Source organism: Pipra filicauda, unplaced genomic scaffold (genome assembly GCF_003945595.2).
Source record: "Pipra filicauda isolate LSUMZ 115617 unplaced genomic scaffold, ASM394559v2 scaffold147_size4022426_pilon, whole genome shotgun sequence".
Classification (NCBI taxonomy): Eukaryota; Metazoa; Chordata; class Aves; order Passeriformes; family Pipridae; genus Pipra; species Pipra filicauda.
Genome location: NW_024103962.1, coordinates 2,236,405 through 2,250,753, shown reverse-complemented (window position 1 = coordinate 2,250,753; position 14,349 = coordinate 2,236,405). Strand labels below are relative to the sequence as shown.

General features: G+C 33.7%; 1 protein-coding gene across 3 annotated transcripts in view; it reads left to right on the top strand.

Moving 5' to 3' along the window:
* SPATA17 (spermatogenesis associated 17) overlaps positions 1-14,349 on the top strand; it is a 91,525-nt gene that overhangs the window by 24,473 nt on the left and 52,703 nt on the right. For all 3 annotated transcript variants that reach the window (XM_027739506.2, XM_027739505.2, XM_027739504.2), the window contains one exon: positions 13,510-13,633. In XM_027739506.2, coding sequence (XP_027595307.1) covers positions 13,510-13,633 — 124 coding nt within the window. The remainder of the gene's footprint in view (positions 1-13,509; positions 13,634-14,349) is intronic.

Sequence of the window (14,349 nt, the reverse complement as noted above, 5' to 3'; positions counted from 1 at the left end):
ACTTGAACCTAAACTCAGTCTACATAAGGACATACTCAGATTTTTCTTAACATTTGTACAGCCTCAGTATAGTGATGAAATGGGTTAATTAGTTAATCAGTTAATTAGTCCTGAACTCTCTTTTTCATACAAGATTTAGGAAGTTCTTAATCAATGTAGTAGGAAACTTGTTCTTAAATATTTATTTTACTAAATTTTATTATTTAGATTTTAGTGATAAGTCTTCGTTGGTAGCATCCATTTGTATTTAAATAAGCACCAACACATACTTTATTCTATCTGAATATGGATTAGTTGTGTGGTTACATTAAAATAAATTTCATTACTTCTCAGTGCAGCTAGTGTATTTAATTTTAAGGAAATACCTTGTTTTGAAACATTCCTAAAGAGACATTTACCATCTCCAAGAGCTGGGCAAATGGTTACAAGGGGAAATATGCCAAAAGCAATTAGCATAGGCTATAACTCCATATGATGCATTAGAATTTTGTTTTATGTGAAACAGTTTCCAATCCATGATAAGCAAATGGACATCACTTCACATAAATTAGCATGCTGGTGCCATTATATCAGAACAATTTATGGATGATGTCAGTTGTCCAACTGTGTGATTAACTTGCAGTTCTTTGCCTAAGGTTATCTACACACTGGCCTTTAAACTACAGTAAAGCAACTTTGCTACATGTCAGGTGTGCAAGTAGAGATAAGATTTTGGGATGTAGTGCTACATTTACTGATGAATGGCACCATTTAAATTTTTCCCTAGGCACAGAACTCAGTAAAGATAGCAGTATCAGAAAACTACCAAAGCAGTGGCCAAGTACTGGCATTGGAGGTCTTGTGTAATCAAGGCAGGTAGTTTAGCTTTCTTGCTGCTAAATAAACACTGACCTAAATGTAGCAAACTAAGACATGAGTTTAGCTTCAGTAAGCATCATAGTGTAAGTAAACACAGTTAAGGTCATAAACTGTGAATTTCACACACTTAGAGGATCAACACAAAATTCTTTCTGTTGTTGGCTTTAGTAGTGATGAAGTGTTGAGTGGCCCTCGAGAATGTGACTTTCATCCAAGTTTGACTACCTGTTTTATCAACAGATTTGGTTTCACAGTCATCATTAGAACTTCTAGGTCTTCAAGAAGTGTCAGGGAAATAGATAATACAAAGTGATAAAAATCACTTCCTTGGGCAATATGTATGTTCACAAATCCTTTGTGCAGTTTGATTTTTTATAGTGTTGGTGAAAAGTGAAATAAATTACTGTTACATGTTGTTGACGATCTAATCCAATGTTTATCTATTCCATAAATATACCTGAGCGTGCAGTACCAAAAAACATAAGGATATCTATCTTACTCTTGATTACTTGGGCTTGATTACTGAAGTCTATTTACTTTTAACATGGCAAGTACTTTCCTTCTTAAAACTTCTGAGGTATCACTATTTTCCATGAAGCAGGCTTGAAAAAAATCATCTGTTGTCATAGTAATATGAGGAGAACTTACTCAGCCTCCACCTGTCTGTTCCTTTCTGATAAAGATAAGTCCAGTGTCTCAAGTGTCAAAGTGTTTTGAAGAATGTATATATTGTCTTATAATTCAATTAAAATGTTCCTCATCATTGACTGCAGAAGCAATTGATTCTGTAGTCTATTTTCAATTAGTGCCAGAGCCTTTCAGGCAGCTCCTTGGAATTCTTGCAACAATAAAAACCTCATTTTTGTAATTTTATCTTTCACTTGATGTTTAATTAACTACTTTATCATCAACCCATCTTTTTTTACTTGTCTTCAAGGGTATGTAGAGGAAATACATTATGCTTTTTAACTTGCTTACCTGTAATTTGAATTTTCTGGTTGTAAACTTATCCTGTCAACTTTCTTTGGGAGCCATAGAAATAGAGACAAGTGCCAAGTATGCTTTCTTTTATTTAAATATTAATTTTGAGTGGTAGGGCATGTAATTTGAGAGATCTATGCCTTTTCCAGAGGATTTTAGGCATAACTGCTAAGTCCTGTAGGAATCTTAGAACTGTAATATACTGAGGATCTCACAGTACTTCCATAGCTACAAACCTGATGCTGTTAGGATAGGTAAGATATAAAAAAATGAGCTTTTTAGGTTGATCATGAAATTGAAATGAACTGTCTAAAGCTACAGAGCAGGCAATGTAATGCCTGTTTTAACTCCATAGGAAAACACTTTCTGAATGCAGTGAGATTAAGGTAGGAACCATTGTGTTTATACAGTAAGCTGAATTTCCAATGCAGACTGAGCTACACACCCCTCGTGAGCCTTATTCTGTTCATGTCTCTCTTGAGCAAGTGGTGAAAGCAGTCTTACCATGTTTTTAGCTAGTTCTGTGTAAATAGTTCAAGTTTTGCACATAAATGTGAATAACACAAGTAACATAAGTCACTGGTTAGACTGTAGTCTTTAAAAACTTGAAGACAATATTTTCTCCTGTATTTAGGAGTAACAAATTAAACATTGTATCCAAAGGAAAATTTTTTTATCTGAATGTGTAGAAAAGATTTGAGATCCTTGTATACTCTCATTGGATCAAATAGTCTGGGGTGTAGATTATTGGTTTTGATGAAGGTAGTATAAAACACGTGTGACAACATACTATTGTAGAATAACAATAGTTCTATACCTGTGAGCTTTAAAGGTGCTGTAGTGTCTGGATGGAAATAGGTCTGTTAGAATTACTGACAGCCCATAAAACATGTTCTGTGGACAAAGACTGATTAATCTTAGCATTTTAAACTGTCTTATATAGGCAGACTTCACAGTCTTCTATTTTGTCTGAAGTAGGATCTTCACTGTAAAATAAGTGGAAAAGGGGAAGAGGTACAGTTTCATTAAGCTCTAACATATCATTGACTGTCAGGTAGGTCTTGTTATGCTGTCCATCCTCATTTAACTATCCCACAAGATCTCTTAATGAAGTTAAGCCCCAAGTTCACTCCAGTAATTCTGTGGCAAGAGTTTGTGCTATGTAACAATTCATCACTTGTCAGGAAGGCACTTTTAGTTTATACATTTAATAAGGGCATCCTCTAGCTTGGTTAATTAGAAGTGAACAGTTTGCATATTTACTAAATGCGGAGTGTCATTGCCACCACGGCCTATTGCCTACATGAATTATTTCTCTATCTGCAATAAACAGCTGGGTAATTATTACTGCCATAATCAGATAAATTCCCTCTGTAAGGCTTTTCTTACATGGCAATTCTTTGAACTCATCCAAAGCTGAACAAAATTTATGAACTCCAGCAGCTAGACCACTTTTTCATAGTGTAGTGTCCCTGTTCCCTATTTCAAGGACACGTAGAGTATCATAAATATTGTGTAAATTAGGAGGATAAATATGATTACCTAAAGATTACATATTAATAAACTTGATTTTCAAAATATAATTTTCAGGTTGTAACTGATTACATTATAGCAGTTCTGGTTTATCTAATTGTAGAGACATGACAGGCCATCCATATACAGGCTGAACTAGGTTATCAGGAAGGGCTCTACCACTTGAAGACTACAGACTCGTGAAAAAGTGTATAAATATTTTTCATGTGCCATAGTCATTTCAGCTGTTTAAGTCATTAGAAGTGTGGCAAATTTTATGTGCCATTTACTGAGCTCACTTAAAGCAGTTCTTTTGTCATTAAAACAAGGTGATGGTTCTTTTTGTTGTGCAATTTTCAGCTTAATAACGTAGCATAAAATTTAGATGCATTCATTTATATGTTACTTTAGAAAATTAGATATTTCTTTTATTTGTAGGAGCAGTTTGTATACAATTACGTAACTAAGTTTCCTCCATGCTATCGAAGTATTCCAGCTTATATGTGAGTGTATCTGCAGATACATCAGTGAGTACTTAATTTGCACATACGTCTGTTCCAGAATGTGCTAACGTAGCTAATTTTTGAGAACTCCAAAGAAACGAAAGAAAATCAAAAGACACAAATGTTATTTTTTTATTGGCATACAATAGTCTAACACCACAAGTTTCTTTTCATAATGTAGGATACTATGTGAGTGTGCAGCAAAAAGGTTGCCATTAACTACTCCCATACTTCCTAACTCCTTATTAAATAAGTAGCTTTCCTCACAATTTAGCAAAATGTACAGAGCTAGTAGATGAAGGAAGACCAAACTAAATAAGATGTTCTTTGGCACTGCCTTACCCAATGAAAGGTTTTTGACACTAGACTCCCTTTATCATTTCCCATGTATGTCAGAGAAATAGAGACTACAGTGGTGAAGACCTTTAAAATGAGCCACATCATAGTCGTTTCTGTTATTAGAAATGTGGTGTCTACAGACTGCATTTTTGCAAGTTTGTGACTTGATTTTTGTGAAGGCTTAACGGTCATTTGCTTTATACTGGTATATCTTATTATATCATAGAATTGCATGACATGAAAAACAGTATACAGTGTCTCATGAGCAATTTTTTGTTGTTGTTGTTTTAAGATAAAAATGTCCAAAATGAAAAAAAAATTTAAAAAAATTAAAAAAAAAAGAATTAATTGTCTTGGTAATTGGTTTTTGATTTTCTAGATCATTATAAATACACCCTTCAGTTATCTAAGGCGAGTTAAGCCTCTAAAGTGCTCACTCAGAGAAGAAAACAGAAAAACTTAATTGTATTCTGTTTTTACAGTCTAGAACAGTAATGAGAAATAACAAAAAAAGTGTGTGGGTTTTTATTGTTCTAGTAATACTATAAAATAGTGTTATTTGGAATCAGATTGTCTAGTCTGACTTCCGATCTATCACCAATGTGATGTCTATCAATAACAAATTTATAATAATATCTATTAAAAGGTCATTATGCTTTGACTGAACAATCTAATCTTGATTTAATAACATCAAAAGATAGAAAATACCCTTTTTATTCTAATCCAGGAGTAAATTAGCTTTGATGTTCAAAGTATGTCCCGTATTTCCCCACTGAAATAGTTTCATTTTATCTTTAAACCATTGCTTCTTGTTATAATCTGTTCTACTAGACTGAAAACTCTGTGCTAAACATAAACAATGTAGATCATTGAAAGATGTTATCTCTGATTAAAATAAGTTTTATGACCATCAAACATCCTTTAAAATACTATCAACATTAGAACTCAACACATTATTATGCCTAGGAAGTTAAAAAAAAAAAATTCCTTCTGTTGTATTGTCAGCTTATGCATTCATTTGTATACCTCTTAATCACAGTATCATAAATTCACATTCTCCATCTCTGTGAATCCTACTTGTAATACCACCTTTAAAAGCCGTGGTTCTTCATACTGTGACCACGACTTTTTTTAAGCTGTGAGAAACTTTTACTTCTTATTATACTCCTCTCAAATTCTTCAGACTCTTCACTTTATAAAGATAGTTACAGGAATCCATTAAATGGTTTATCCTTGACAGTGAAACTAAATCCTAGTATTTTACCTTGAACTTCACAGTTTCTGCTACCTTCAAACCAAATCAACACGACATAGTATTTCAAGAAAACAACATTTTTCACCTCTTTTCACCAAGGAGGTTATTCTTTTCTTGTCCAATTACCCATGTGATTGCTAAATGTTTACAGCCTCATCTAAAAAAAAAATAAATTTGATCTTTCAGCTTGCATGTCACCCAAAATGATGCAGCACTCATTTGCCTACTTGTACTTGGCAGTGAGTGGCCTCATCACCACCTGCCATTGTACTTGGTACTCAAGAAAGAACCTAGTACTCTGACCAGAAGATTATGTGCTTAGGTATAGACAATAGAATATATTTGTTGGATGAACTCTTTAGGCATGAATAATTGGATGTCTAAATCTATAATTAAATGTAGTCTGGCTTATATCGTAGAACCAAAATTTTGGAGAAGAAACTATAATTCTGAATGTTATTTCTTGCATGGCATAATAAAAATGCCTGATTTTTTTGGTGTTGATTACTCCAAAGTTTTCAAGACAGTAAGAGAGATTTCCTAGCACTTTTGAAAAGTGGGATCTAGTTGATATTTTTAGTTTGGCAATGAGCCACTGCTGTGAAATCACATACTTACAAGTAGCACTGCAGTATTAAAAAAGTGTCAGATCTCTCCCAAAATAATTGCATTTGCTTTATATATTAAAAAAATTATTCATTTGCTATATGTCTCATAGTATTTTATGTTTCATTAAAAATGACATCATAGATGCTCAAGTGGTAACACCGTTCCATGAATATGAAATTTGAGAAAACCACAGGTACCGTGAAAATCAATATAAAGTTGTGATATTTGCCACTGCTGCTCTGCTATACAAAAAGAGTCATTATATAAAAGCTCTCACTGCCTTGCTGTTGTAAAACCTGTTTAAAGTGGACAGTGTACCATTTTACTTTCAATCATATGCAGAATTTTATGACAAAGTAAGTGAAAGATGTGAGTTAGGGAGTAGACCTCAGTTGAATTGTTTCATAATACCCTGAGAAGGAAAATCAACTTAGCTGATGACCTTTAGAAGCTACACGTCATGTTTCCTTTCTAAATCGCATAATGTTGAATATTGTAAATGTTGCCAAGTACCATATATTAAAGTAAAAGAAATACAGATATGTCTACATTGTACTGCACTGCAGCAGAGAGATAACAGCTTAAATGAGTTCATTCTAGTACTGGGAACAGCTTAACTGTAGCAAAACATAGCAGTGTGCTTTCCTCTAGTTATTACTGTGCAGATGGTAGCATACACAGTCTTCTGGGAATTGTGGTGCCAGAAGATAACAGATACTTTCACATGACATTCACTAGAAAACTTTCAGTGGTATTTGGCTGTGGTTAGACATCCTCTTTCATATGTTGCAGGAAAAATTAAGAACGTGACTGGTCTCTTTGCAGCTTAGCACTGACACTGTGCTAAAAATGACCACTGCTGCTAAACTGCTGTCAGAATAAATTGTGTTGGGACTTTGTTATCTGTTCTGGGCCAGGTCAGCTTTGTTACCCCCAAATACTAATTTCACTGTTTAAGCTAATCAGTCAGGCTGATTTTTTTGTGAAGGGGTCAATACCAAACAGACATAGAGTGAAAACATTTTTCCTGTTGTGGTTAGCTTTTTTAGTATAGACCAGAGTATAAATAAAGTTGAACCATACTTGGATTTGGTTCCTCTGCCAACAGAGGCTTTGGTGTTGCAGTTATTCTTATGCCACATCCATGATGGATGGGTTTTACAGGTTAATTAAATCAAAAGAATTAAGCTAAAAAATCATTGTTTAGATTGGACATTTACAAAAATTATTTTTAACTTCACAGCATTTTTTGCTGCCAATGAGGATGAATTTAAATTCACCTTCAGGATATATGCAAACAAGAGAAAAACATTTGGACCAATAAATTTGCACATTTCAAGAAAATGGAATAATTCTAAAAGATTATATATGACAAAAATTAGGTTTTTAATAGATGTGAGTAAAAAAAAATCTGTATGAGTTTTTCTTGAGACCTTAATTAGAAGATTCTGTATAATGGATTAGGAAAATACTCTGGTTTTAGTTGTAAGCTGCCTCTGCAATCAGTAGTTTGAAAAGCTGTTGCACTCTCTTGAGTAACTGTGCAGCAGTGGAAATTGGAAGGATAAGAAGGATACATCAGTCTGTTCTTCCCTATCGTCTGGTACATACTGTGTCCTGATCTCCTGATCTGCACAAGGTATTCATTCACTGTGTGCCCTTCACCACTATGTTCATCACATTTCCTACGTAGTATATTGATCACATTGTGGACCTTGACAATTGAACTGGTATATCACTTAATTCCATTGGCAGGGTACACTGTGTGATTAAGGAAAGATGGACAGAGTATGTTCCACTATGCACAAATTGTAATGGGATTCTAATGTGGTATGAATTTCTTTCTATAAAATTAATGACAGTAGAAGCTACAGGGCGCTTTTGCTTGCCTACACATTGGCTTTATTTATTTTTTTCATCCTAAGGAGTCATGTGTCCTGTTCACTGCACTGCAGTGACGGAGCAATAACATTCCTCCAGATTTTGAAGAGATTGTCATGATTAATTTTTCAAATGGATTGATGTAAACATTCACATTTAAAATTAGTGAGAATTTTGGACATCTAATTGTGGTAGGTCTCCTATGCAGTTAGGATACCTTGTACCACTAATGACTGCCTCTTTGAGCATCTGTTTCACTGCAACTTGAGATCAAATATTTTGGTCAAGGAATTCTGTCAGGATACACACAGGACTATACGTCATGGTAGAGAGCTGACCTATTTTGCTTAACAAATCTGAACAGGTTCATTAAAAAAATCAGAAAAAGTTTGAGGATAATCAAGCTGTTATGCATAGCTATGGTGCATAGCTAACATAAGTATACAGTATGTGTGTTCTGTTAAAACTTTTCCTTTAAAGTACAGAGATCTCTAAACTATTTTTACATCCTAGGCTAGTCTATACATATATTTCATTTTTTCCCCAAATTTAATAGATTGAGTCAAATGATGTTATCATGGCAGGTCATATGCTATCCTCACCCACACCAATATGATGTGAAATCAAGTGGCATGCAGTGGTGTACCAAAATTATTGTCTCACTAATTTTATTTTGGCTTCCATATTCTGTATTTGAGCAGGGAGAATGATATATAGTCAGGAAGATAAAATCAATTTAGATTATCTCCTCTTAGGCTAAGGTTGCCTACTGCCTCAATTGCTGGCATTTTATGATTTGTGGTCTGAACTGTTTAAAATCACAATAACTTAATACTTCTTCTGGGTACTCTAGGCAACTATACTAATTATTGATTTTTATCAAATGCCCTTTAGTTAATACTATAATTTTTAAAATATTATTTGGCCAAAGGACCACAGACTCTCAGTGAAAATGTGAGCAGAATGCAATAGTTTGATAAACTTCAAAAAATGTAGGTCAGTGTGAATTTGTAAAATGATGCAGTTCTATGCAGAATTACTAAAATTTGTATATTACTGAAATCATCACTCAAAGACCTTTTTAAAAGTGCCAGAAACAATATTATATGTGTATTTTTAACCTTTATCCAAACAGCAGGAGCACTGTCAACCGAATTTGCATCTCATAGCAGGAACCAACACCACTGCCTACTGCATAATGAAGTATCAGAATAACAATAAGTTACCTTGTCAGATGAAATTTTTTAATTTTTGAACTACATAAAGCAAATAATTTTATTATTAATAATTCAGCCGCTACTTCACAGATTTGTTACAGAAGATCATTTTTAATTGTGTGTTTTGAGCACATATGTTGGTAATCTTACGCCTATTTTCAATTACACAAAATATTCCCTATGACAAGGAACACACACTTTATGTTAGCCAGTAGATTCATGTTTTTAATAAAAGAATGCATCCTAAACTTGCACTAATAAACATTGATATTCTTCTGATTTGTTTAATAATTTTCAGATCATGATAAGACACTACATTTGTTAAAACATCCACATATTTCCTCTACAAAGGTATTCCATAAAAACCTGTGTGGGTAGAAAGTCTGATAGGACTAAGCTTATATGGGAAGCCAGGTTTGTAGGAAGATGCAGTAGATGCTGTTACTATACTGAGATAAACTTTAAGATAATGAAAAGCTTATGTGCTAAAATAATTACCTGCTTTTTCAGTTATAACAGTTTAATGAGCAGTACTATTCCAGCTATGAGCCATGCAACAGACAGATCATTTATAAAAATAGAAAAAGATTATTAATTAACCTAAAACATGTTTTGCATTTACAGAACTCTTTTTCTCCCCCAGAAATTGTTTTGAGCTTTAAAAACACAGACCAAACAATTTGCCTGTATTCAACTATCCCACTTCACAATGAACCAGGAAAAGTTTATCCTGAAGCAAATTGATCCAGAATCCGCCAACTATCATGCATCATAGCTAATATTCATGATGTCATATCGATGATACCCATATATCCCAAGAAAAGATTGCTCAATGAACCCACAATACCTATGAACAAAGAGAAGGCTGTCAGCAAGTGTACAAATTTAATCCACAAATCATTTAATTTCAACCAATTTTCAATTTACTTTAATGGAATTTGGATTTATTTTCTCTGGGAAGGCATACATGTAGCAGGTCACAAGCATGAAACTTCTCAATGAACACATTTCCATGTAAGCTATCTGAAACTCTAACTCCATTTGGAAGATTAAGTTTATGTCTTTAGCACCACTTACGCTTATACACATCATTCTGTATGGGAACAGTGAAACCCCCGCATAACATGTGTGCATAACATGTTAGAATTAATCTGCTAATGTGTGAAATAGTATATTCATATCCAACTGCTTTTAGATTCTTTTGTTGCTCCCTTTCAAATTCTTGAAAGTATGGTAAAAGAGATGAAAGCTCCAGGTTCAAATAGCTTTAAAAAAATTCTATATTTATGCTAAAACATCAGTGCTTTGCCCAAGCAATGTTTGGACTGCTACATACCCCTAATTTTGTACTGTGTCTCAGGATAGAATCATCTTGGGACCTACTATCCCTGAGACAGAATTGTCTGCATGTTTGGTACAAATGTACAGGGCAGTATAATGCCTGATAGAGATATTTTAGCACAACAGACAAAATGTGTAGGCTGCAAAAGTATGTTGAAAATTATTTGTAAATGCTTAAAAAAAATATCAAACTTTACATGGATTATGGTATAAATATTCGTGAGGATGTGTGATAATCAGGAATGATCATGATGATTTGGATGATAGCACTTTCTAAAGAGATCATGAATTACATTGAACTTCTACAAGTATTTTAGACTTCATCTAATTTCATCAAGTAAAGATTATTAATCATTCAAAGCAATCTGGTAAATTCAGATTGATGACAATGGGAAACATTTTGCATCCCATTATCATTATTTCTGTAATATAAAACTATATTTTTGACATTATTTGTGGTTTTTTATCACCAGTTCTGTTCTAAATAAAAGCACTTCCATATACACTGTTTGGAAGAAGTACCTGAGTATATAAGAACATGAATAGACTGTAGTGATATGTTGATAGTCATTTCATCCATTATAGATAGATGTAGTAAAGCTGAATAGAGGGCTCTGTAATCAAGAAGAAATAGTATTAAATACATAAAGCATGGATCATACATTCTGATATTGAAGGTAAAGTGGCATAAAATAAAAGAACAAAGTTGATACTATATGCATTGTCGATTTATTCATTTGTTTATGATTGATGGATACAGAACAAAGAGTTTCCAAGTAAAAATGCTTATGTACCTACATGCAGTGACTCTGAAATCTGTACCTTAAGGACAAAGAAAGGTCGCCAATCTCTCCAACTCCTAGTTCTTTGTCAAAAATGGACACAGTTAATGAGGTTTGTTTGGTACAGCACAAATTCTCAGACACAGATAGAGATCCTTTCAATGGAAACAAATTTGTTTGGCTTTACCAGGTTACTTAGCGATTAATAATAGCCTTGAGATGCAGGTCAGAAAGGTCATCGTCCCCGCTTGCCAACACAATCTAAAATGTGCAGCTAGTCCAGCTCTGCAGGCTTTGAGGCCCCGGAATGCTATGCATAAAGTAAAACAGGCTATTTTCCAACTTCTTTTTTCATATTAATAAGCAATTTTCAAGAGAAGGGTGGCAAAATGGGGGCCATGCCACTCTAAGTAATTCATTTATTTTGCAATTTAATCTTATGTTGGAAAAAAATTACACTGCTGCAAAAGCATAGCATGGTGATTTTTAAACGTCAGTGTGCTTCATAAGTAACCTTGTATGAAATATTGTATTAGCAGCCTTTAACAGTAAACTGCAACAAAAAATATTTTCAGAGATTGAAACATACCTGTACATTTTTTCCAATCTTTATTTCCTTCTCATTCTATTTTTCTTTTACAGTGGAAATAAAACGTGTTTAATTACTTAATATTTTAGTTGTTTTAATTGATAAAAACTGCAAAGATAGCATGAAACAATTAAAAATTCTACACTGCAACTTGTACTTAAGAATGTGAATTCTTAGTTTTCATATTTATAAAGCAATTATTATTCTTTCATATATTTTGATGAACTAATTTAATGATAACTAAAATATCAAGAGTAAGTCGGAGCCACAATCTTAAAAACACTTTCAGTATGGCTTTCCCATGGGATTATTCATATCAGCAAACTTATCCATGTGCATATTTTGACATGATTTGACCCATGTCCTCACAGTGTCTTATTTGTTACTCATTGAAACAACTGAGACTGTAAATGTGGACCTCTCTAAACGATCTGTTTTGCAGGAATATTTGAATTATCTAGTTATGTGAATAATATTTTTTATTTTTATTTTATCATAAACACACATGCTTAAAAAAATAAAGACTAGAATTTACTCACTTAATTAACATTTAAGCAATCTAAATGCTTGACTGAATATGCTTGGTGTCTTTGGCACACAGGTTAATTTGAACTAGCCATTTTGTAATAACAAAAATAACAAATGTTAATCAAACTAACCTTTTTTAACTGGGTCAAAAAAATTCCATAAACGTACACTGTGCACAATATCATGGAATTTCATTCCTTATAGAACATTAATTCACTCTACTGTTTGCATAATTTATGGCAAGCCTGGCTCTATGAAAAAAAAAAGCCTTGGAGGAGGAAAACTCTGCCCATTTTCTGTTAAAGTTTTACTCTAAATATTCAGTTAAAATCATGAGTTTTCTCCATTCTTTGAAACCTGGTATTAGGTATAGTTCCTTATTTCTTGTACGATGAAAGAATTTTCTGCACAGGCAGTGGTTCATGAGGCAGTTACATTCCTGTTTCTTGTGGTGGCCTGTATGATTCCTATCAAACCAGAGCAGGAATGACCTATGCAAGAAGTCTAATGCCATGGAAACTCCTCTTAAGGGCAATGTATGCATAAAAGGTTTACATCCAGTTTTTCTCTATGCCTACATTCTCAACCTTACAAAAGGCTCAAGGATCTAGGATTGAATGTGATCTTTCATCCCATGTCTACTGTCCTCTCTCATTCCAAAAGATCTCCCCTTTCTGCAGATCAGGAGGGGCTGCTGAGACATAAGTGAACAGTTTTCATTTTAAAACCATTTTCAGGAAAATCACTACATTATAATAGCTCCTGCTTAGAGATAATAAAACTAAAATTACACTCAAAGACAAATAAAAGGACATATATGAGTAGTATTTTATCAGGCTGTAAAAATACATAGGTTGACATGTGCTTCAAAAGAATAAGCGATATGAACACATATACTGTTCATACTTTTGGTCACTTTAATCCTATTTCTTCATAGTTATATTTGTGTAGATCCTGCTGCTGTGGAATTGAATGAACTGTAAGTTTGCATTCCTGGGGTGTCAGTATACTGCTAATACATAATAGCTGTTGAGCTATGAAAGGGTTAAAGTAAAATAGAACATTAGCACATCTTTTATTGTTGTAATATAATAGCAGACTTATTTTATTACAGGAGTGAACTTCAAGAGTATGTAGAAATGAAGGAAAATGAAGAGAAAATGAAAGACCTAGAAAAGAAAGAAAAGGAAAAGAAATACCAAGCCCGAAAGATGCATTACCTCCTTAGCACTGAGCAGGTTGGTATACCTGTCCCTGACAGCTCATGCAAACCACTTGGGCCCCCAGCCTGACAGAGATAAACTAGCAGGCTGAATGGGACATGACTTGTTGAAAAGATATCACAAAGACACTACTTCGAGTTCAATTTAGTGCCTTTCTATAGGCAAGAGCAGGTACCATGACTATTCCGTGACAGTAGCCTCATAGAGGCAGCATCAGCACTGCTGGCAGAAAGAGTCCAAGTCAGCAGTTTGATCTGCCACTGTGATAACACAACATGAAGGGCATAACCTCGCTTTAAAAACTCATTTTGACTGGCTTATTGTTGTGTTGTTGCACTTGTCAAGAACTAACAAGTTATTAAGCTGAGAAGGGATTTCATTTTTTTCCCCTTTTTTAATTGACTTAATGCTTGGGTTGGTGCTGTGTTCTTCTTGTTTTTAGGATAGATTGTAAATGCAGGTTTTCAGCTAAAGCTTTTCCTAGAACTGCCTGAAACAGCTTATTTAGCATGATTGTTTTCATTGAGAAATGCCTCATAAATTTTAAATATTTGCTGATTAATTCGTTTTGTATCGATAAAACGGGTATGTTTTTCTAAGCTTTTTTATGTAAACTGCTTTACAGACAGGTGAATATGGCAGTAGATATATCATATGCAAAACTGATGTGATTGGTAAAGCTTGTGGGTCTGCCTTTTTTTAGTCACTTTTTGTGAACTTTAAAAAAAAAC